The sequence below is a fragment of the Rhopalosiphum maidis genome, chromosome 4, assembly GCF_003676215.2.
Source record: "Rhopalosiphum maidis isolate BTI-1 chromosome 4, ASM367621v3, whole genome shotgun sequence".
NCBI lineage: Eukaryota > Metazoa > Arthropoda > Insecta > Hemiptera > Aphididae > Rhopalosiphum > Rhopalosiphum maidis.
The window spans coordinates 52,871,346-52,897,613 of NC_040880.1; the positions used below are offsets into that span (position 1 = coordinate 52,871,346).

At 24.3% G+C, this 26,268-nt stretch overlaps 2 protein-coding genes across 4 annotated transcripts in view; one reads left to right on the plus strand and one right to left on the minus strand.

The window, feature by feature from the left end:
- LOC113556082 (protein inscuteable homolog) overlaps window positions 1–21,671 on the minus strand; it is a 37,437-nt gene extending 15,766 nt beyond the window's left edge. Inside the window, exons 1-2 of the mRNA XM_026960815.2 lie at window positions 21,426–21,671; window positions 8,050–8,093 (exon numbers count right to left, since the gene is read on the minus strand). The gene's annotated coding sequence lies outside the window, so the exon portion shown is untranslated. The remainder of the gene's footprint in view (window positions 1–8,049; window positions 8,094–21,425) is intronic.
- Window positions 21,672–21,878: 207 nt separating this feature from the next.
- Window positions 21,879–25,994, plus strand: LOC113556868 (ubiquitin carboxyl-terminal hydrolase 46). Of its 3 annotated transcripts, none has more exons than XM_026962071.1 (10): window positions 21,879–21,985; window positions 22,113–22,212; window positions 22,828–22,908; window positions 23,681–23,897; window positions 24,074–24,154; window positions 24,229–24,410; window positions 24,465–24,620; window positions 24,680–24,817; window positions 24,904–25,047; window positions 25,113–25,268. In XM_026962071.1, exons 2-10 carry the CDS (start codon window positions 22,210–22,212, stop codon window positions 25,266–25,268), a joined length of 1,158 nt encoding a protein of 385 aa, XP_026817872.1. In that variant the 5' UTR covers window positions 21,879–21,985; window positions 22,113–22,209. The 3 variants fall into 3 exon arrangements, with proteins under 3 accessions (XP_026817872.1, XP_026817871.1, XP_026817873.1); XM_026962070.1 differs by having other exon boundaries at window positions 21,926–22,048; XM_026962072.1 differs by having other exon boundaries at window positions 21,940–22,212; window positions 25,113–25,994.
- The last annotated feature ends 274 nt before the right edge of the window (window positions 25,995–26,268 follow it).

The following is a 26,268-nucleotide window of genomic DNA, read 5'->3' on the forward strand; positions in this document are numbered from 1 at the left end:
ATATTTTACAACTTTTGATAAAAAAAAATAATAATTATAAAATCATTTAAAATGCATTAGTATATTCATCACTTATCAAGAACAAAAATCAAATGATAAACGAATTTTTATTTAAGTACATAATTGAACGCTTATTTTACCATTTGATTAGATATATAATCGATTGTGCTTACATATTATAATATTATACCTTAACGTAACATATATTTTTAATTATTTAGCAAAAAAATAAAATGTAATTATATAGTTGAAATTCTAATATAATTTTAAATTTGATTGAAAGTATATATCATAAACGTTTCGTATTGTTATTGACTATATTTAACTTATTACAGTATAATGCTTATAATGCTATATACCACTATTTTTTTTAAATGTTATAAAAAATTATTTTACATTGATTTATAATAATTGATGTGTAGTGTGTTGTGTGTACTGAGTGTCCCACGAAGAATAGTAAAATTTTTTTTTCAATTTATATTAATATTATAAATGAACAAATCCTTGTTGGAGGTTAAACGTATTTTTGTAGTTTATTAATATTGATGTGATTAAGATTAAATAGTATATTATCTTTATATTATATACTATTATAATATTATGAAAAATAAGATGCAATTTATAATATATTTTTAAATGCCTAAAATCTGATATAATCTTTTTTTTGATTATATATAAATCTATATAGTATATATAATATATATAAATATATATATATATATATGTGTGTGTGTGTGTGTGTGTGTGTGTGCGTGTGTGTGTGCATATGAATAAAATGTATGATTTATTGAATAAAAACCGTAAGAGATATTTAGAATATTAAGATACCTGGTATTGTATATTTATATAGGTATTATGTATGTATATTATACACTCACTAGATTTTTTTCATCTATCACGAAATTATTCATACAGACTACTTAAGAGTGCTAAATCAACAGTAGATGCTGCATGTCTCGTGTACACGTATTCGCGCGGCCCACCGTGACAAGACATATTATCAGGTATGATGTAAACTGTAAACACACTGTAGTAAGTCCATCGGAGGTCTTTGGCCCTCACGTGTGGAAAGACCGGCTAGTTTTATTATTATTATTTATAGTCAAAGCCATTCTCTTCCTTTTTTTAATACATTATATTATTTTCTTCTTATTTTATTGGTACACAGGAATACAGGACCATCATACAGGTGCTTTTACCATCATAAGACGCGTGTATGTACGGCGATCACTTCCGTCAAATTATAATGAGACTATTTATTACTAGTAGTCGCTACCATATAATATAATGTATACTACACTCGTACATTCTATATGTATAGTATATATATATACTATACCCTGTCTTATATCTTAAACTACAATTTTCCTAGTGTATATAATGTATATGTTCATATATAGGTGTTACTTATCCTTTTTTTTTTATAGTAAAAAAATTAAATTATAATGAAAAATAAATATTTTGTTTCATAATAATTAATAATTACATAGTACTGTAATACACCCATATGACCTTTTATTGGATAATATGTTTATTTAACAACGTAATATATTTTCGAACGTTTGGAAGTATATAATTTAAATTTAAATCAACACAGCTTAGAACAATTAATTATAAAATAACTTTTAACAGTTATTGTAACTTTTAAAATTAAAATATACTAAAATAAATTTAGTTAAACCTGAAAATAGAATTATATCATATTCTACCTGAGATTAGAGATATATGTAGTAACTAAATAAATGACAGTGGATATTAGTCCTATAGAGGTGAGTGGGAATATGGCAACGAAAAACAGCTCACATATAAGTTCTACAATTTAGAATGGTAGATTAGATCTTATGAGATTGCTTCCCGTATTTATATGCAGACCTGCACATGTGGCGTGATTGTGGATTTAGGATATTAATTTATGAATTATATAATATATATATACGTATATATATATATATGTGTGTGTGTATGTATTTCAGAATTTATTTCAATTTTGCATACACATATTATAATTTAACTATATAATTGCATACTACAACAACAATCTATATATATATATTACACAAGTTTAAACATATAGGCTTACTACATTTTTTAAATACTAACATTGTCAAAAATAAAAATATTATACCTACTTATTTACCCATTTAAGTGATTAGTCAAAATATAATTATTGTAAGAGTATACGAAGTTTATTTGAAATAAAATTAAGTTTAAGTAGTTATTTAAAATTAAAAATTAGATAAATAAATCATTAGATGATTTGAATTTTCGAAAAAATTTGTGTCAATTTTAAACTGTTTATAGTAGTATTAAACATTTAACTTGATAAGTACTAAGTATGTATTGGCAGGGAAATAAATAACCATACAGATAGTTGCGGACATCGTTGGTAGAAGACGGGAACATCCATCGTACATGTTACATGTATGCATCGGATAAACATCATGAACACTATTACTACCGTAGTACCGTCCCAAGAACGGGCAAATACATTGCAACTATTATTTTCTCCTTTGCAGGGCGGCTGTTTGGCGATATGTTATTTTTTTGCGTATTTGTATCGAATACTATATGCGATCAAACCGGTTTGAAATGCATACCGCAAAAATAATAATACAAATAAAAACGTACAGAGTGTACCTACTTCATTCTACATGTACCTATACATACATAATATTTTAAATTCTGTTTATGTTCCGATATATTTTTCAGTTACGACTCGATTGCACCTGAATTAAATCATGTTTTATATTAATACATTTTTACTGCCATTGTTTTCGATGATAAAAATCAATAAAAGTATATCAATAATATTTTTTTTAAATGGTCATATTTGTATACCTATATAGTGAATAATTTCAAAATTTAAACTCTTATTATTTTTTCAACGTACTTACTTAATAATTAAATAATACTTATTAGATATTATAATATATTCTAATAACCTCTGCCTAAAAACTAAAGTGCTTATTGTTATAAATAAACTTTTCAATATTAGTGTTAGTTCGATCACATTGAATCAGAAACCAACTATTTTTTATATCATGTAGAATTGTAGAAAAAATAAAATAAAAATTAAAGTTTGTTATGAAAAATTAACACTTTTTCATCATTTAAAATTATACAATAGGTATATTAGACATATTTTTTTATTGCTAAAATGTTATGTAGCTTATGTATTTCTCAATATAAATTCAGATTACTAATTTTCAACGTTTAATTTAAATAAAAGTACATAATTAATATAATATAACAATTCAATTTAAGATAAGTAAAAAACTTTAAATTTTTATGAGATGATCAATAATATTTGTTTGGAACCTTTGTTTTGACACCTTGTTTGCTATAGAATCTTATATAATCTAAGTTATTCCGGTTAGGTATTTGTATAAATCTATAATATACGAGATAATTTAATATAACTTTAAGCTATAAAGTTTGATTAGTACCAAATAATTTAAATTATCATAAAATAGATTAAAGCAAATATAAATAGTATAAAAAATAAACAGCACTGATATGAGATTTATATATAAGTTTATAAACGGAATAATTTATTGCCCAGAATGATTAGAAAAAGTTAAGTAGAAAGTCCTATTCTTTAATGCCAGTCTCTGTCACCTTTTATCAGACACTTAAAATTATTTATTAAATAGTAGGTACATATACTATAAATAGTATGTTCAATAAAAAGTTAAAAACTTTGATTTTATTTCTTATTGATCCTTACGGTCATAACTCATAACATATTGAATATTAATAAAAAATAAAACAATTTTAATATAATTTTATTATATCTTTATGGTATAATCTGTACTTGAAATTATATAATTTAGTTAATTTATATATAATTTGAAATTGTATATTATATCTGTATTTTTAAATCGCTGGGTGTTTATTTAATAAATAATTAAAATTCTACATATTACGGCTTAAAAAATAAATGCATTATTTTATTTATTATTAATAATTTATTTCTAACATTTGAAAATTAAGTAAACCTAAAATTTTAAGTAATGACAATTGTCATCAAGAGACAATAAGTGGCTTTAGCTATTTCTGTCAAACGATTCATGTACATAAATATTATTCTTAATGACAAATTTAGATTTTATTTCACTTCCTTAGTAAATTATCTACACAGGTTAGCGGAATAATTTAATATTTTAATAAAATATGCATTTATTATTTATTAACCCCATAATAATTTATTATTATGGTAAATTTTTAGCAGATTTTAAAACTTTAATAATTTATACTAATGGGTAAAGGCACCTAGCACCATTGGACCCCATATAAATGGCACCATAATGTAGGTATTATGAAAAAGATGTCGCTATATTATGTTTTATTATTTCTAAACGAATCAGCCCTGGAAACATGCAATAGATTGTCAGTTGTATAATACCAGTATATATTTTATCGTAATGCCTGAATGGTATATACGCGTTTATATAAAGAACGTTCCGACGACGATTCCGGCCGTCGTCCGAGATCAAGTCAATTAATTAAACACTCTTGTGTAGCGTATTATGCATATAAAATACAACTTATGAGCTCTCAAGATACAACCGCATATTTATAGTTATAGTTATATATATATTATATACATATATTTTTCGTTCTATTTCTTTAAATCTACACTGAATAGTGGATTGTAATTAAAATATTAAAATTTAAAATTTTGTCATAAATGGCAAAATTGCTAAATGCTGATGAGTTATTACTTATAAGTTTTAAGTTAAGATATAAATATATTGTTGGATGGAATTGAAACAAAAAACATATGTAATATGAAGTATATTATATTTAATATTATGCAATAGGTATTCCAGGTATTCCAAGGGAAACGTTTAACTAATTAAATGTTAGTTAAAGATGACGAAGATAATTTCATCGAACAAAAACGAAAGTCATCAACTTGAAATTGAACAAGAATATATGACGATTTCAGAACTAGTCTCAGAAATTATTATACTAGTTTATTATCAAGATCTATAAAATATAATAAACTAGAATAAAAGTTAAGTTTTGGAGAACAAGTTTCATCAACACTTAAAATACAATTTTAAATTTTAAATATGAAAGTTATTTCATCAAATATAAATTACATTTAGATCCATTTCCTCTATAATTATATAACTGAAAAATATTATAGGATAGTTCTTTTAATTACAAATACTAAATAGTTATTTTCTCAACAAATTTTCATGATTAAAGGAACACATTTTTTTAGATACCTAGGTTGAAGTATATTTATTAATTATTGTTCATTTTTTTATATTAATAAATATAATACCTATTTAAAATTTAAAAAAAAATAATATTTTTCTGAGAATTTCAAGTATAAAATCAAGTAACTAAGTTGAATAAATAGTTTAATTAGTTATATATATTTAAAGTTTATAAGAGACAAATTGAGTGGCAAATCATGAAATGTTGTTCCAATAGGTAATTTGCTTATCATAATTATAAGACTTATAAGCTATAACTTTAACTAGTTTAACTCCTTGGAAACTTCTCTTATGGTTCAGTAAATTTTAAATTTTAATTAATAATAAAAACATTTTCAGACTAAAGGATCAACCCTATACTGTTTGTATTAAATAACCTTTACATTACGAGATTTAAAGTTTGGACGTTTTTATAATATATAATTAGGTGTTAATTTTTTCCATGAATAATACTAAATTTATTATAACTGGTATGTTGAAATTCATTTGGATAGGGTCCAATTATTTTATAGAAATCTGTTAATTTAATGTTTATTGTTATGTCCTTCTATTAATTTAGTTAAATTTTAAATTGTAAATGATTAAATTAAAGGCATATGTAATAATTTTGGAGGATCAAAGAGTCAATTTTATTTTAAAATATATTAATTTACGCACATACATATAATGTGTTATCTATGATTGAAATCGTGTTAACGGTTAAGTATACAGCAGGTGCGCTTCTATATCTGTTATTAGTTAGGTATTATGAAGCAACAATTATTTTTAATTGATTGAGAAATCGGATGTAATAAATATTGTTAAGGATAAAATCATCAAAATGCCATTACTTCGTACGTAAAATAAATTACATGATATAGGTAGCTATATAGGTATATGTAAATTGTATAAATAATAACATTATCAGATGTAGATCTTGAACAAAATTAATTTTCAATATGGTCTTACACAACCATATTGTCATCAAAATAATTTAATTTTATACAAAATAACGCGGATTACGGATATAAAATAATATATATAAGCGGAAACTCATTTTTCGTAAAAATCACAGCAGGTATTTCAAGATCGGTTGTGTTGTGCGTAACTGCGGTACATTTCTCAAAGGGCAACACACCCGCGCGTCGCGCTCTCATTATGAATTCTGCTCTTGCCCGTTTCTAACCAACAATGGTTCATTCCCCGGGACATGTACGATCACGGAGACCTTCCTGTTTACTATGTGTAATAAATATTTTACTATCGTTCGCATCCCAATTGACGTGCTCGGTAAATAATGAAATCACAATTGGTACGTGGAGGAAAAAACCTCAGGTTAATATTATATACGTGTGTATGCATTTAGTTTATATATTAATATAGCCACTACAATGGTTGACCAGTATTGAATGGACAATATGGATAAAATATTGCACCCAGCAGCTAAATCACGATGAAAAATGTTTTATATTAACTATTCAACTAACTAAAAATCTATAATATATTCATTTTCTAATGTATATCATTAACGTGTGTAGTGTATATTTACCAAACTTTATCTTCTTAGATTAATTTTAAATATTAAAAAAAATCTTTTTTAAGGTACCTATTAGCTTTTATACATTTTTGGAGGTTATCTACAGAGCTTGCGCAAAAAAAAACATTAGAGCTGCACACTCTGTTTGTTTTTCAGAAGTGAAAAAATTTGATGCTCGCATATAATACATAACACATACTATATATATCATAAATTCATAAATATTAAATATTGTCAGTTTGAAGTATAAATAACAAAATTCCTTAAATTATATTTTGATTAACAACAATTAATATTAATCTAATTTTTAAAAGTATTTTATAACAATTGACAATAATTTCTAATTGGAGATGGTTATTAATTTGAGCACAATCACAATATTTGGTAGCATAATGCAATGGTTATGACCACGGTTTATCTTAAAGACCATAGTAGATTTAATCTCTTGATATTCATAGATAAATTATCAATGTTTCAATCATAATTCCTAATTAATTTAAAAAACAAAATAATGTCAAATGATATCTATGTTATAACCTCATAGACATATAGAATTAATTATTAAAAATTCAAAACATATTACTTTTTATGAACTGCACAACATTTAAATAATAACTGCACGTTTTATGCACAACTGTACATTAGCGCAAGCTCTGGTTACTTATTGTTAACCAAAAAATTTTGTTTTGATACTTTTGTAATTGTAGAACTTGTTAGCTTATTAGCTATTTATCAGCTTGTATGTGGAGTTGCCAGTTGTTAACAATATTAAAAAATATAACTATATTGATATTTTATGTCCACATATTTATATGACCTAATTTGAATTAAATTCAATCTATACAACAAATGTAACAAACATACCAAAGCCAAAATCGATTACATAAAAAACTGAAAGAAAATAATAAACAACCGAAAATTAGTTTGCTATAATAGTCGACTATATTGTCTATATTATCTCAATCGTTTTTAGTAATACCAATCTATCATTTGACACCATTATATCATTATTCATTATTAAAAATCAACATCAGAATATTATTAATACCATATCATTTTATTAGATTAAATATGTATTTAAATTTTTCATCAGGATATGCAATAAACATTATAACATTTGGTGATTTATATGTTAATCTTATTTAAGTTATATATTCTAATAATATTATTTTAATATATGGTCATTCAATAAATTGCATAGCTAGATAGAAAATCACTTCTACGTAGCTTAAATTATATACACAAATCATATATTATACTGATTTTAGCATAATAATAAGAAAAATATTATTAGGTACTTACTGAGTACATGATAAAGACATCCAATATTAAATCTTCAAATCAATCTGAAAAAAAAATGGCATAGTAGATATATAATAAATTATGGTAATATAAATCATAAATTATAATATATCAAACAAGTTAAGTAAATTAAAATTAACAGTTATAAAATCCAAAAAAACCTAAAAAAAAAACTTGAAAATATGTAGATCAACGGGTTATTTTTATTTAGACGTAGTTTGTAGAACTACATAGTCAGATAGTATTAGACCTGGGTTAACTGGCTCATTTGTAATGAAAATATATTTAATTGAAGTATATTATGAAGTAATTCATCATCAAACATATTTTACCGTAAAACATTGACACCGCTAATTCATATTTATAAAAAACAGTGGTAATACCATTATTATAACCTATAGATATTCTATAAGAGGTACCATGTATTTATTATTCGTGTATAAGAAGTGCAATAACTAATAAATTATTCAAATAATTACAGTGTACTTACGCTTGTTACCTATATGTTATAGAATCCAAAGTTTGTGATTGTATAATAATTTATTTATATTATCAACGATGATAATCATTATTGCTATTAACACATATTTTAAAATATTACAATATCAAATTCTGTTGTATATTATACGTATAGAGACAGTATATATAGGTGAAAAGACATTTAATAATTTAATTAATCTATAGATTTTCATTATTTTTTTATTGCAATTCGGTTATGTCCGTTATCCCGCATTCACATATTATATGCGTGTAGATGGAATAACATTAATGTGTTCATTCTCTTAGGTATTATATTATAAAGGATATGCTGGCGGAAACAAAAGACATAGATACCTATTATAACGATTTACGTAAAATATGTTTATGAAGTACCTATGTAGATAGTATAAGGGTTATTAAGGGGAACACAAATAAAAATTGATTAAATTATGCAAGCAGTTATATTCTTATAGTTATGATGATAGATAAAAATATAAGATATAAATATATTAATATAATTTACAATTTATAAATTATAAACAGTTATTGTTATTAATGTTATTAATTATTATGTATGAATATTTAACAATTTACAATAAAATAATTGTTATATAGCCAATGCCATATAGGTATATACTATAATATATATATTATAATAATAAAGACGCCCGTTGCAGGTTTGTTTTAGTACTAGTAAAATGTAATAGCATATAATCCAATTTTATATAATTATGAGTTAGATACTTTTTAATAGTTATCTAAATGTTTTTGTAAATAAACATGATTGTGGTGTTTAACTAATGATAAAATAATAAGATTTAAAAGTTCAGCTATGTTTTTGAACCAATAAAATAGATATTTTTATTTAATATTATATATTATTTTGAACTATAATATTTTTCATTGATTTTTAAGATAATTATGAATATTAACCATTTTTCTAATAGGTGTATAAAAAAAAATTATTTATAGTATATAGCAAAAAGTATGTTTGGGAATCATTGTGACCTATGGCAAATAATTGAAAGGGGGCCTACAAACTCACGCACCCTCAAATCACGATGGGGCGAAAAACCGTTACAAACTCATACGTACGTTATATATATTATATATATGTATATATACGATGGTAAACCATCTACGCGGCAACAGAATTGTATCCTACTTCCGATTACAAAATAGGGGGGAGGTATATTATATAATAAAGAAATTTAAAACGTAAAATCCAATAACACTAATTTAACAAACTCAGTGATTTTAACGCTGGATATAAATATAAATATAATATATGATTTATAATAAGCAACTATATGGAAATAAAAATAAATACATTTACGAACATCCTGAAAAATAAACTTAATTATGAAATGTATAACATATATGCATCTATTATAGTATTATATTATATAATATTTAAATACAATTTTAAACTAACTATTAAATTAAATATACGCATACAACTAGTTGATTTTTTATCTCATTTATGTATTATATATTATAGATATAGCCAATTTCCATGGCATACCTATAGATAATAGGTAAGTATTTGAATTTAAATCCTACATGTACATTTTAATATAAATAATTTGATTATAGACGTATTAATGATGTGATTACAAATATGATAATTTATGAAATGTTCAACAATTAGAAAATATATAAAACTGCGCAAACTCGTCAATGCTTAAAAATAATACACCTAAAAAAAAAATATAATTTCTTATGAAAAGATGAAATAAAAAATATTCAGTTAACAATAATACATTTGTATCAATTACATTTATTGTGTAAAATTATATAAATAATTTTAATAAAAAATAGATAACATTTAATAAAAACTATAATATTGACAGAATATGATTATCTTCAGTCATATATATTATATTTATATATCAAACGATAAGAAACAGACATTGACATGTAATTGTATATGAAATATTTGTTGTTTTTACGATTGTTAACTCAACAAAATCAAAATTGATTGTGCGTGTTGTTTTTTACGCCCATTGATATTTAAAATTTAAATAAATGTGTGCGTGTTTATAATATTAAATTCGAACGGTCACCCACGCTGTCACGCTGCACTAATACAAAAAATATCTCTTGTGTGGTGTGTTAGCAAATTTTGAAATCTATGTTTATTCGTGTTCTTATTTTACTTATTAACTACATAAAATCGACGTAACTGACGGTTATCCATAATACGTACAATATACTCGTATTTTATTATTTAATACTCAAAAATATCCACATACGAATTAATTTCCACCGTAAACGTACAAAACATTAAGTATATGCGACCGCACATCTGTCGGATCTCTTCAGTTTCAAGAGACCACGAACTCGATCTACCGAAGCGCGTACAACGACTGCATAATAAATTACTTTTATACGTAGTGCGCACTATACGTACGATAACAATAATATAATAGCACATATGCGCGTACGTTTTGATCTCTGTCTAGCGTAACCGTAGGCCTGCAACAGACGCGACGGCAACACGCGTGGCCCCAACGGGCAGCAGCCGGCGAGTCTACGCCGCACGCGCCAAACTGCAGTAAATAATATTATGTTATACCATATATATATATACATTATACATAATAGTAATATGTACGCGTCGCGGTCGTCGTAGTCATCATCATATTAATACACTTTTTTTTCTCCTACGGTCCAGTGACGTTCCCGCGCAAACGGTCCGCGAGTGTTATATCTATATATGTGTATTATATTATAGTGAGTCATTCCATGCGTATACGCGACGAGTGTGTAAACCGTGTAATTTGCTATCCAAGTGTGTGTACACTATAACGTTTATGTATCGTATTATGTGTATGTGGGCGCGTGTATGTTGTGCATGAGTGATGTAAGCCATTTTGACGTTATACTTACCATTTGGGGACTTTGATAGGACCATGGCGTTTCGTCTTCGCAGTCTTAGTTAAAATATACCCATACATCAGGCGGGGTGTAAACCCGAAGAGTTTTTACTTTTCGTCGTTGCGCAACAATTACAACGACTTCGTTCAGCACAATTTATTATAATAATATATATACCTACATATATATATTCAAAATAACTGCCATTTTTCGTTTAAATTCATAAATGCGTTATAAAATTATTCAATAAATATATAATTTTTATTTTTTCTAAATCATATTATAATAAATTATTATAGCTCAATTTACCTACAGTGTGAGTCTACTAAAGTGAAGTATCAAAACTCAATTAAAATTCTACGAATTATAATTTATAAAATATAAAGGTACCTAATAATGAATTATAACAATTTTTATTAAAAAAAAAATTAAATTCTATATGATTAACTATTATACGAGCATTATATCAAAATATAGTTATTTATTTATATTTAAGAAGCTGTTGTACTTATATATTATTATATAGATTAGGAATAGTGAATGAACATGACGTTTTTTCCTTGTACACACTGAATCACATTTTGGAATGTGTGATTATTATATTATTCGTGATATCTCAGACGTTGAGTCATTTATTTTTTTTTTCATTGCTATTCGTTATTATAGCGCATACAAGGTAACGATGCACCTATTATAACATTAGGTGTAAAATTACTATTATATATATATATATATATAAGGTAGATACATCATATTTTTTTTAAACTGATAACATAGATTTAAACACTTCCTACTCGCTATGATTTTTATAAGATTATATTTTTGCAGTAAACATAATTAAGTGAATAATAAATATCATATTTTTAAAGAAATACTATACATGCGAATAATAATATAGTTAGTTGATTTATATTTTAAAAATCTGATAATTTATTAAAATAAATCATTGAAAAACACGATTAAAATGTACAAATTCAAGCTTATTTTGAAGTAAAATGTTAGTAAAACTAATAAAACTTGTTAAAAACATAATAAATGCTAATTTTTAATTTATTATGTAAATGTATTGACCAATATGAAAACTTAACTGCTTAACGATAATTTATTATAATATCAACAAAAACAAATTAAGGTTATTCATTATGTATTAATAGTAATTATAAAATTAATAATTACCACACAACCACTCAGACTACTGTGTTTTAGTTTATCGTCTAAGTATAATTTAGGAATATTAATGAATGTAAAATTGATTGTAAACAATGTTATACTATTAGTTTATCAAACCAGTGAGATTTCACATACATCTATTCAAAGAGTTAAAAGTATAAAGATCATTTATCGAACATTCAACTTTGTTAATAATTCTCTTTTAAGAATATTTTGCTAATGATCATACACATTAACACATTGTTCATATAAACAACTTATGATTGACCAATTTAATGATATGATGCCAAAAAACCAATGGACTACTTCAACAGCTTGAGTAAACTATCCTTTGGTATTATAATACTATTATTATTTAAAAGTAAAATGTGGAGTAATAAGGTTTATTTAAACACGGTATGATAAAAGCATTTTACGATTTATTTACTTTTAATTTACAAATTGTTTATAAACGAATAAATGATCCACTAATTTATTTCTAGGTATACCTATTTAGTATACTAATTTTAAATCATTAAAGATATCTAATACAGTGATACTTTAATATACCTATCTATATAATTTATATAGTTAAATATACATTACGTATTTACTGGATCTTAATTTTATTTTCATGTATTAAAAATACAACTTCAACTTCATAGGCTATTTGTTTTTTAAATAGAAGACTTATTAAGAAATATATAGATGAAAAATTAAGGGCAATACTGCAAAATCTTAAAAATTTCTTGTATTTTAAATTGTTCGAAAAGAGTATATTTTATTCGTATATGCTTTAATCATATTAAACATATTTTATCGAATAAACCTAATTGTAGATATGAATATATAGTATATAAATTAAATAACCATATCCTATAAATTATAATACATAATTAACTAAAATGCGGATATTATACCACTATCATTTTTTTTGAGCTTCGAGCAAGTGCGAAGTGCCTATTTAGAACCATATAATACGTCAATTACATATTATATCTACCTATATATTTGTTTATTTATTATTTACAGAGTATTAGTATTGAAATACATTTATCGTAACTTTTATAGTTTTGTGTCTACTTATTTTATATCACACATACGTTAATGTAATTTACATATATATGATATATTTACGTTTAATTTTTTCAAATTCGTAAATGTTTGTGTGATATCGAATTTATACATATATATATATATTTAAGGTAAATTGTATTAATATTTTAATTTGCAATCAAATGTTATCCAGTGTCTATTATTCATTTTTTTTTTATAGTTTAATATTTTACGATATCAATAATTTAACCATTGATCGGCTCAACTGTTTCATATTTTAATAGAGTGTATACTAATCAATTATTTTGAAAGACCCCACTAGAGATTCGAGGGGTCTAATCGTGTCTACAATGCATGTCCACTATTATAAAGGGTAAAAGTTTCAGTGTATAGAATTGGTGACATTTGGTGTTTTCCCTTGACAAGTGTCCCTAGTCACTTATTCCCCTAAAGCAAGCCATTATCAATAAAGTGAAATAAAGAATTTAACAGGATCAAGTGGATTAATATTATAGATCCCCTGTATGGCTGCATAGCAAAAAGACAATATAGTATTAATGATGTTATGAGAATTGCAAAAAAGCTCAGCAGATGTTACTTTTGTAATTTATTATAATTTATAAGGCATGTATTATTATATATAGATACCTAGGTATTAAGTATAATGAATAGGTACATATTATATAGTATATAGTATTGTTTATAACCTAGAAATGTATTAAAAATAAAATTAAAATTAATATTTCATATGTATTTGATTTATCATCTTTTTTTTAATTAATGACCTAGGTTTATAATAAAACATTGTTATTTTTATTTTATCATAATTTTATAAAATATAATTTATGTAGATTTAGCGGACGTTCGTGATGCAAACAATAGACTTTGGCATTATATTTGTGTGATTATAATTAGTAGCTATTTTACTCGTGATATAATTTTAAAGTTGTGTAGATTTTAATGTAGGCATACCAGTTACTGTAGGTAATCGGGCGTAAATGGATTTCAATTAAATGATTAGGCACGAAGCCACGAACATTCTAACAATGTTTTACTTGAAATAATATCATATTTTTGATACTTATAGTATATAAATTACTAAATATGAAAAAGTTTATTATACATACATAAAATACATATCTACAGTTAATAGATAAAATTAATAAATGTATTTAATTAACTACATATTAGTTATTACTTTATCATGCTTAAAAATTAAAAATGAACCAACAGCAGTAGATATGATTTATGTATAAACTATAAATTTATAAAGTGCATACAATGTGTCATTATGTGCTTCTATTTTCTGTTTGGCCAATTATTTAGTTTATTTCAAATATACATATTATATATTTATATCTCTATTAAATATTTTTTATTGTTGTGGCTTGCGAATGCCTTGCACTGTCCTATAGTTTTGCAATACATTGTTATTTTACCGGCGACAGATTTATCTAGTTTAACAATAACAGTTTATAATCAATGAAGGTACATTATAGTAATATACATCATATACTATACAAATAGCGGAAGTATGCAAAAATAATCAACGTGGTCATTTACAAGGTTGGATAGCACATATGGTGTAAAAAAAAATAGCAAAAATGTTATGAAACTAATTTGCTGTCTCAAATAAATTTAAGTTAGTGCATTGAAAACATCTTCCTGTTTATATGATATGATAAGCCTACAATTTACCTAGATATAATAATAATAATATTGTATAAAAAGTTCATATTACCAAATAACAAATTACGTTTAATTTAATAAGCTAACAATAATTAGTGATTGTATAACCATACATTTATAATATTGGTACAAAGCTACTATAAATACAAATATTATTATAATATTTAAAGGAAATTCAAATTTAAAAGATGTAATAGAATTATTCTTCATACGTAAATTGCTTGTATTTCTAATTTATTAATTTTTAAAAATTTTAAATACCTTTTTTCCAAATTGTATTGCTAAGGGTGATGACTGTCTATTTTTAGCTGCATCGCTTATTAATTATTGTAAATCAAATAATTCAATAATACTATATTGTATTAGACTTTAAATATTGAATATTTTGTCATGATAAATCAGTAAATAAATAATTAAACGTATTATATATTATGAGATTTGGTTATGTATTATTTAATATTATCTTCTATAGATATGATACATATATTATTAAAATATTTGTTTGATAAAAATGTATACAATACCTACACGATTAGCAGATAAAAAGAAAAAAATATCATAATTTGTTATTTATACAAAAAATTTTAGTATTTTTTATTATATTCATGAAGTTGTCTGAAATTAATTAAATATAAGGTATTTAACTAGGGGGTAATATATTTATACGTATATATTATAAGTTATAACAATATAACTAATATAACTTTTATTTTTATGAAACAGTTAATATACCTAAATATTTTTCCTGCAGGTGTGACTGCAGGTATAGTATTAAAGTATATATATAGCCATGTTATTACATTTGCAGATGTGATTCATGTACAAGGAATATCATAATACGCATTGCTATAAGTGTTACTATTTTGCTGACGAACATGAAAGATTACGTGATATGCACACAATGCGACATCATTCAGAATATGGTGATTATAGGAACAATGATTATTGTCAGACAACATGTTTTGTAAGATTGTGAACAATTTCTTATTAGTATTTTTATAAATATAAAACATTTCTGAAGTCATGTAAATAATCATTTAAATACACTTTTATATTAAGGTCAAATATAACAACTATTAATTATGATTCGTATTATTTGAATTTAATTATTTTCGCATTTTTACGTTTTTAGAATATTATTTTACATTTTTTAAGTTATAATTACAATTTATATTATTTTTGAAATATTAGGTACGGCAGTATATTTAGCTTATTTCATATATTCTGAAGCAAAATATTTTTTTGAAAATGAGAATTTAAATACGCAAAAATTTAGATTACAATGGGTGGATAGACTGGATAGTTAATTATTTATAAGTATCTAAAGTTTATTTGTGATGAGTTATAGCTCTTTATGTTATTCGAATAAAATAAGCTAATACTGTTTATAAGATAGGTATCCACTATAAATTACAATTAGATATAATATAGAGACAAGTCGAAAACATACTAACAAGATTCAAACATAATAAAATTAAAAATAAAAATTTTTATACTAAATGTTTACCTTTTTTCTATAAATAGAACTCAATATTTCTTATCAGACTCAACAATACATAGCTTAAATTTATTATCAAAGGCTAAAAAGGGAAAGAGAAAGATCGATCGTCAATATTGAAATTTTAGATTTTTTAGATTAATTATTACTGAAGAAATGTCGCTTGATGGCGAGGTGATGAATTTTTTACGAATTGGTGGCGAGGCTATAACAAACCAAAGTACCAATAAATGCTTCAAAATTATAATAAAAAATATTTATTTTTCATAAGTGTTTTTGTACAATAAGTTAAAATTATTTTTGTAGACGTTACTACTTTTTGAGAAAAATATGAGTTTACTTTTAAAAGAATAACTGTTTGTATATTTCCGAAATAGTAACATAACGAGAACATAAATTATAATCTATTTCTAAGTTTAATAAATAAAATAATATTACAACAAGAGTACCTATACATGGAAAAATATTGAAATATCTTCTATTTGTCTTTTGAATATTTACTAAAAGAAACATTAGAAAAACAAAATATATACAATTTTAAATAAATCAATACCTTTTCCCACTACGATTTTCTGTGCAAAACTTGTTATTTTAATTTTATGAATTTATATTACACATACAAATAATAAAAATATAAAATTAATAAATAATATATAAGTATTATTTGAAACATTATATTATATTGTATCTATATCGGTTTTCAGTTACACTAACTTAATTGACACTCACTTTACAATCATCACATTTTCTCTTACTTTCTATAGTAAATACTATTAAAATGTATGGCCATAAAATACATAAAATAATTAAAGGAATTTCTGGAAAGTGTAAAACTAGTAGTTAAAATCAAAAAGAATTTAATTCCATCGTCTAATTTGATTTCGAGTATACAAGGTGATTCATTTAAGCAGATACTCGGATACTCATTATTATTTCAAAAAATAATTTATCGTTATCAATTTTTAATATTCTTACTTTTTTGAATGACATCGTAGATTTAAAATTTTATACTTCCTAGAAGAATATTTAGCTGACTATCTTAATACATCAGTATATTGAACTAGTAGTTAATAAATTACAACTTATTTATTATTACTTACTAGTATCTATGTATAAATTTTTTTAACGAACGGTGTAGGCATAGTCTTGTAGTGGCTTAGAAATAACACACAAAATTTTGTTTTATTACTCCACTCAACTAATCACTACTATAATGAATAATAATTTATGTATATTGTGTTATAATTAAATTCAAAGATATGCCATTGCATACGAAAAATGATTCTTAGCAAAAACAATGTGTCACCCTGCCTATATTTCTAAGAATATTTTATAATATATTACATGTATTACTATTGGTAAATTATTTTTAAATATTGTAACATTTTACGAAATTATAATAAAATATTCTGTAGTGCAAAATGTTTGAAACTGGCCTTGTAACTACATAATCACATATATTCTATATAACGCATGGACACGACACTCAGTCAAAAAAATTTTAGCATCTATCATCTGGAGATTGAAACAATTTTTGTAGTATAAATATAATATAATTATTCTTGCATCATAATCGACTTTTCTGTTTTTACTTATATCGAATCATAATAATCAATATAAACTAGTATTTTTATTGCTTAAACATAATTTCAATTTTCAACGAACGAATGCTATAAAGATGTTTAAAATGCATAACTGAGGTACCTATCTTGCATACATTCAGGGCCGTATTAGCGAATAGGCACTGCGCCTAGGGCCTACGAACATTTTTAGGGCCTATAAATATAAAATGTGTGGTTACTATTTCTTTTGTTACAATTATCTTGTTCAATACTTAAATACGAGGGATAAAGAAATATTCAAATTGGCGTAAAATAAGTTTTTTTTGTGGTTTTCACAATTTAATTTTCTATTATTTGTAGACTGAGTAAAATTAATTGTTTTTAGATTTATTAAAATTATTATCATATAAAAGTTTAGATTTGATTTTTTTTTTTGTTTTTAAAGGATGAACATCAAAATTCAACACTTCCTCTCCTAAACAGAAGGTTTTATACCCATTTAAATACTGGACACTGCAGTGCTGTATAAGCGCATAGGAATTAAAAGCACTGTGCCTAGAGCCAAGGCTGCAACTAAAAAAAATTTCTGATGGGGGGGGGTCAACATTTTTTTTTTTAATATAAATACTGAAATATTATAGTCAATTAACTTTATTCATCACTATAAAATATTTCTATTTTTAAAAAAATCTTGAGGGGTCCAGATCCCTGGACCCTCCTCCAGCTACGGCTTTGCCAAGGGCCTACGATTGTATTAATCCGGGCCTGCATATATTATTATTATTAATAAACAGGTATGAACTGTGTTAGGGATAACTTAGGAAAACCTAGGGACTAGGCTAACCTTACTTAAATAGGTAAGTACAAAATGTATAATTTAAAAATAAGATCGTAGATAATATAATTTTGTAATCTACTAATGTAAAATTTCCGATAATATCCATTTTATTTTTATATTATAAAAAATGATTTGATTTTATACAGCAAAATTTGCTATATATTATGCTTATATATATATGAATGCTTTGAAAGTAATAATTTTAATGTTAAAAGCAATAATCCATTTAGTAATAAGTGACGTTATGATGGACTCGAATACAAACATTTATGATTTATCGTTATCTTGAAATTAAAGTTGGGTAATTAATTATTAATTACCGTCTAAAAAAATGTAATAGTTAATAATATCCAATAAAGTCTATAACCTTTAATATTATTTCTATAATTATTATTTAGTCTATTAAATTACTAATTTTTTTCTTGATAAATATCATATTATTCATATTATCATATATGTTATATTATAAATATTATTAATTAATATAAAGTAAACATATGAATATCATTAATAGTTAATACCAATATACCTACACCTATTGCTTCTATATCTATATACTACTAGGTACCTATATGAATACTTATTTGGTTTGTCTTAGATTTAAATTTCCACATAATACTATTACAATTTATAGTATAGGCAGATACTATATTACAGACAATCGTGTTTAAATGATTTATTTGGTTTATTAAAAATTATCAAATATAGTTAGAAATTTGTTCAACTAATAAAAAAAAACAAAAAGACACAAATAGGAAAAGTCACCAACGGGTTACTTCTTTTGACAAGCTATAGGTACCTATAATCATTGATTATAAATATTTATAATTTTTATAATCAATGATATATAACGTACAATATTTTATTTAGCTCCTACTCTTATTATACCTACAACCTGCAGTAAAATGACAATATATTCAGGGCGGCTCCAGAGACTTTGTTAGGAGGAGGGGTGGCTTAATTTTAATTTTTCTTATTATTCTTGGTATTTCTGTAATCCATATAGAAATGTGAGCTACGCAATTAATCTTTTAAACATAGTAAAATAATATCATAGTATATATATTTTATATTGATTTATTATTATAGGTTCTTCATAATATACATAATATAGATATCAGGTACATACCGTTGTACCTCTATCCACATACTCGTACGTGTCTATGATAGTTGATAGTAAAATATGTTTTTTTATTTATAATTTTTTTTTTTTTACAATAAACAATTTTTTAGAAATACGGGCCTGGAGGCTGTCCCTAGCCCCTTCCCTCTAGAGCCGCCCCTCATACCGTAGTCTATATACACGAAACTGCCTATACCGAACGATGTGACAAATAAACTGTGAATAGGTACGTAAAATAAATATTTTAAAAATTTCAACGTGTACATAGTAAATAAGTACCTATTAATATACGTAGTGGTGAAAAGTTTCAAATCTTGATGAATTATATTTTATACTGACCAATGTGGCTTTATTATGGTTACAAACTAACAAACTGTGTAACTAAAACATACTCGTGATAAATTGCATTATTTCTTATTACTTTTAATAAATATTGAATATAAATTAACAATTAATAAAAAATTTGATTAAAGTTCCATTGTAATTTCTAGAATTCAGATAATAAAAAAATAACATTTAGTTATAAATTATAACGTAAAATCCGTAATACACTAATAATTAATAAAATAGCAACAGCCAAGGGAAATTATGTATTTAAATGTTTAAACACATTGTCATTATTTTCTTATTATTTTAATCTGGCGTTAAGCAGGTAAGTTACTCTAACTAAATTATAAACATTAATAGGCGATAATTAATAATTATAGCATGCATGGCTGTATCATTCAGCATAATTATATTAGGTATATATGAATATGAATCTATATATCATACCCGGTAATATGCACCATTAATCATTTAAGTTGGCTAAATATGATATAGGTGCAATACCTAGCCGATATAGGTTTTAATAATTTTTGGTGGGTACCTACTACCTACTCTATAAATTAATTTTCTATTAGGTACAGTAATGAGTAATATGTATTACATCTACATTTGCAATTAATTAAATAATTAACAAAAAAAAATATGAATAATACACCTACTAACATATTGATTCTTTTCGATTGTCTCAGTAAATAATAATTTATAAATCCACCATTGCTTTTTTAAACTCATAGTCATAATAAATAAAGTATAAGCTTATATTCCATAACTTACCTATTTGCAGTCGACTGTATACACAACACACCTATGATCCATAGGCTATGAATGAATCCAATATGTATTTCTAAATAACTCCACGAACGCACAGCAATTTAATTCGTCGGGATTTCATCAAATAAATAACACAATTAGTTAAGTATCAATAACTTTGAACAGTTCCATCAGCATTTGCGGAATACGCACAAATCACGCGAACGAGAGAAAACATAGGAAGGAAGGCACCACCAGTGCGCTCGAAACGAACGGGTAAATTTAACTAAACGCGGCAAAAACTAAACGCATTGACGAATAATTGTCCCTAGTGCATCAGCGCCGATGACGGCACCTTGGAGTATTACGGTATCACGACGCAAATATATTACCCCGGTGTAGTGTGTGGTACGACTGTAATCTGATGATTCTATGCCACCGTCTTTCAAAATCTCGTTTACCACACTGCATAAGACTTTCAATCGTCGGCGTGTTTATCTTGTTACGTGATAGTTGATTAACAGCGATAAGTCGATAGTCAATATTCGATAAGACGGACGACACGACTGTGAAGAGCAAATGCAGTATGCACTTAAAAATATTTTATTAATTTCGTCAAGTCCTTTTGATTTACATTCCGCTATGCAGTATGCAATTGAATTCTTATTAAAATACGACTAATTTGTACTGCATTTATTTTTTTTTTTTTAGTGCAATGTAAAATCTACAGACATATGTATTCGGTTTTCAGAAAAAGCGCTAAAATGTATTTTTTAGTGATGGCTTGATTGAAAAGTTGTCTTGTAATATGGTAATGTTTGTGTTAAATATTTTATTTTATTAATTAATTCAAGTACTTTGAACAGTACTATTGATACTATCTGAATATTCTTGTAAATTATTTCAATTTTTTTCTTGAAACAAAATATTTATTTTTAATTATGTATTATAATTATTACTTTGGATTTTGTTTAAATTTAAATGCATCTATTAATTACATATATTTTCAAAAACTTAAATTTTAAATTAACTTCAATTCTGGAAACAAATGGCAATTTATAATATGAAATATTGATAAAATAGATTTTTTTAATCTTATAAGTGTATACAAATTGTATATTTTTTACAAATAATCTTAATTTTATATAACTAGTTTTGTGGTAAAGTTAATTAATATATTAATGAAAATACATTATTTAAATGTATATTAATGTGTCATCATTAAGATGTTATAATCATAGATCAGCCATATTAGGTAAATATTTAGGAAATTTTTGTTTAATTACAGTACTTACAAGCTATATAGCTGATTATACACAATATGTAAATGTGTTTTTGAACAAAAATTATACAATTAAAGTAACTTTAGTATTATAACCAGCCAATTGTATTTTTTTAAATTTTTTAATATTTTGTTGTATTTTAGGGTGGTAATGTGTCACAACTAGAGAGAGATATTGGATCAGATCAATTTCCTCCAAACGAGCATTATTTTGGTTTAGTTAATGTAAGATAATCATTGTTATAATAATTGTTATTTTTTTTCTACGGCTACTTTTTGCATGGTAGCTAGCAATTTACATAATGTTTTGCTAAAGTCTAAAAGTGATTAAGTGGAAAACAAATAAGGAGTTGAATAAATTTGAAATTAAATAAGAAAATATTTTGTTTAATCAGTTTTTTCATGACAGTGATAATATATGGCTTAATAATAAAATAAATAACATAAGGTATTAACAATCCATTTCTTACTTTATACTTAAAAATCATGCCTCATTATATTTCTGAAATCTTAATGTAATTGTTTTATTTTCTAGTTATATAATTGTACTAATTTTATCATATTTTTAGTCAATTTATAAGAATAAAGTTGGTTTACTTTTAATTGATAATGTCTTGGTATTGAATATTGATAACAAGTGTATTGAATCTAGATTGCTTTTATATGGATCTAATTGTTAAATTATTTCTGTGCATAATAAAATACAATATTAGACTATCTGTATTTAAATTATTTATATATTATATTAAATTATTTTAATCAGTCTATGAATAAATTTTGTTGGTCTGTTAAAATTATTGAGCTCATTACAAACATAATTTTAACCACATGATATTTTTTTTATGATATTAATAATTTTATAATTCACCCCAACTTAAATAGTAATTGTAAAAAGTAATAAATTATTTAAACCAGTATTAATATACCTATGTATTTAAAATTATATACAAAAAACCCACATAATTATTTTAATAAACAAATTTATTTATTTTTTCAGTTTGGAAATACATGCTACAGTAATTCAGTTCTTCAAGCTCTTTATTTTTGTAAACCATTTCGAGACAGAGTATTAGAATATAAAGCTCGTAATAAAAGGAATAAAGAAACATTACTCACATGTTTAGCTGATCTATTTCATAGTATTGCAACTCAAAAAAAAAAAGTTGGGTCTATAGCCCCAAAAAAGTTTATTAATAGACTTAGAAAAGAGAAAGGTAATACAGGAACAAATATTAATATTATTTCTACTTAATCTAATTTTAGTTAATATTAAAATATATTATTACCAATAAAAAATTATTTTTAATTGTAAATAATTATTTGATATTTATGTATGCATTTAAAATTTTTTTAAATAATTAGTACATCTGAATTTATTTTTAATTTACAGAAGAATTCAATAACTATATGCAACAAGATGCTCATGAATTTTTAAACTTCCTTATAAATCATATTAATGAGATCATTCTTTGTAAGTAAAATAAATTATTTATGCATTAAAAATGTATTAGAATTATAATAATAAATTATAAATTATGTATAAAGCTGAACGTAGCCAAGCTAATTGTAACGGTAAATCTAAATCAATTACACATAATATTATTGATGGAGAATCAACTACTAATAGCATTACTAGCTCAAGTAGTCATAACCAAGATCCAACTTGGGTGCATGAAATATTTCAAGGAATACTAACGAGTGAAACTAGATGTTTAAACTGTGAAGAAGTAGGTGTATTATAATTTTATTAAATTCAACTAAGCCTTATATATTTATTATAGGTCAGCAGTAAAGATGAAGACTTTTTTGACCTCCAAGTAGATATAGACCAAAATACTAGTATTACACATTGTTTACGTTGTTTTAGTAATACAGAAATGCTTTGTAGTGATAATAAATTTAAATGTGACAATTGCTGTAGCTATCAAGAAGCCCAGGTAATAATTAATTTTTTTTTTTTTTATCTAAGACATGTAATATATTAAGTATATTTTAGAAATGTATGCGGGTCAAAAAATTACCTATGATATTGGCATTGCATTTGAAAAGATTCAAATATATGGAACAATTTAATAGGCATATAAAAGTATCTCATAGAGTTGTATTTCCTTTAGAACTTAGGTTATTTAATACGGTAATTATTTTTTTTTATCTGCATATTATACATTTTAATTATCATATTATTATTGACATCAGATAACAATAACAATAATTTTATAGTCTGATGATGCTGTTAATCCAGACCGAATGTACAATCTTGTAGCTGTAGTTATACATTGTGGCAGTGGGCCAAATAGAGGTCATTACATTAGCATAGTTAAAAGTCATGATTTTTGGCTACTGTTTGATGATGATATGGTTGATGTAAGATTTAATGATTTTATTTTATAACTATACAATTTTAATTGGTATTTTGTTTTTTCAAATAGAAAATTGATCAATCTGCTATTGAAGATTTCTATGGTCTCACATCAGACTTACAGAAATCATCAGAAACTGGTTATATACTTTTCTATCAATCTAGGGATGCTACTGAAATATCAAAATCTGGTATGACTGATTCAAAATCAAGTCATTGTAAATGAATTTCCAAATTCTATTTTGGATATTTATTTATAATTGTACAGCACAAAGTGATTTTTCACTTGTGTTTTAAAAAAAGTGATATTAACTTTATTGCATAATTAATTAGTCTATTAATAATTTTTAATTGTTATTATCAGTGATATATTATGTTAATTTGCGATGCCTTGTTAGTCAACTAAATAATATTTTAGGTGATATATTTAATTTTTATATTTATTACTAGCTGATTCCTTTGAACCTGATTTAATGTATGCTCATGTTTTTTTAACATAGGTACATGTAATCCACTAGAAAAATTTTATCAGAGAAAACCAGATCAGTTATTTATTTTCCCAATGTTTATCTCAAAAATATTCTTTATCTTTTTAAGAATATATTATAATGTCAGATTTAGAACATTTATCTATTCATTCATTAACAATTTCCTTCTACTAAAATTTATTTTACAAGTTAATATATTTTTAATTTATATAACTTCATCTAAACCCGCTTCACAATTAACATAACTGAAATTCTAGTTTTCTTGAAATCATATATGTGATATAGTTTATAACTTGAATAAAATAATGTACAGTTAAATTATTTACAAAAATACATACCTATTATAGTATACTATATATGAACTTAATACATGGATAAAGTAACTTTAATAGTTTTGATTAAACTCTTAAAAACATTTTTAAATGTAAAGTAACCAATAATAACCACTTAATAACCTTTTATGATACTATCTAATTTATTTAAATTTAATTGAGATATTATTTAGGTATTTATTATATTCAATTTGATTGGGGTTTGAAGAGATAAATTATAATAATTAATGATTACAATGAGTAGAACTCAACCATAATTTAAAATTATTATTATATCATTGCAAATTTTATGAAAACAGAAAGTACTTTTGATGTATATACAAATTAAAATAACTTATTATTTGAATTATTTTATAATAGTTTATCTATTAAATTGTTGAAAACTATCATGAATAGCTTATTCAAT

Bases quoted from the DNA above. Each gene is read 5' to 3' on its own strand.
- LOC113556868 (XM_026962071.1), top strand. The intron at 23,898-24,073 runs GTAATACAGGAA...TTTAATTTACAG, and splicing joins TAGACTTAGAAAAGAGAAAG to AAGAATTCAATAACTATATG. The intron at 24,411-24,464 runs GTAGGTGTATTA...TATTTATTATAG, and splicing joins GATGTTTAAACTGTGAAGAA to GTCAGCAGTAAAGATGAAGA.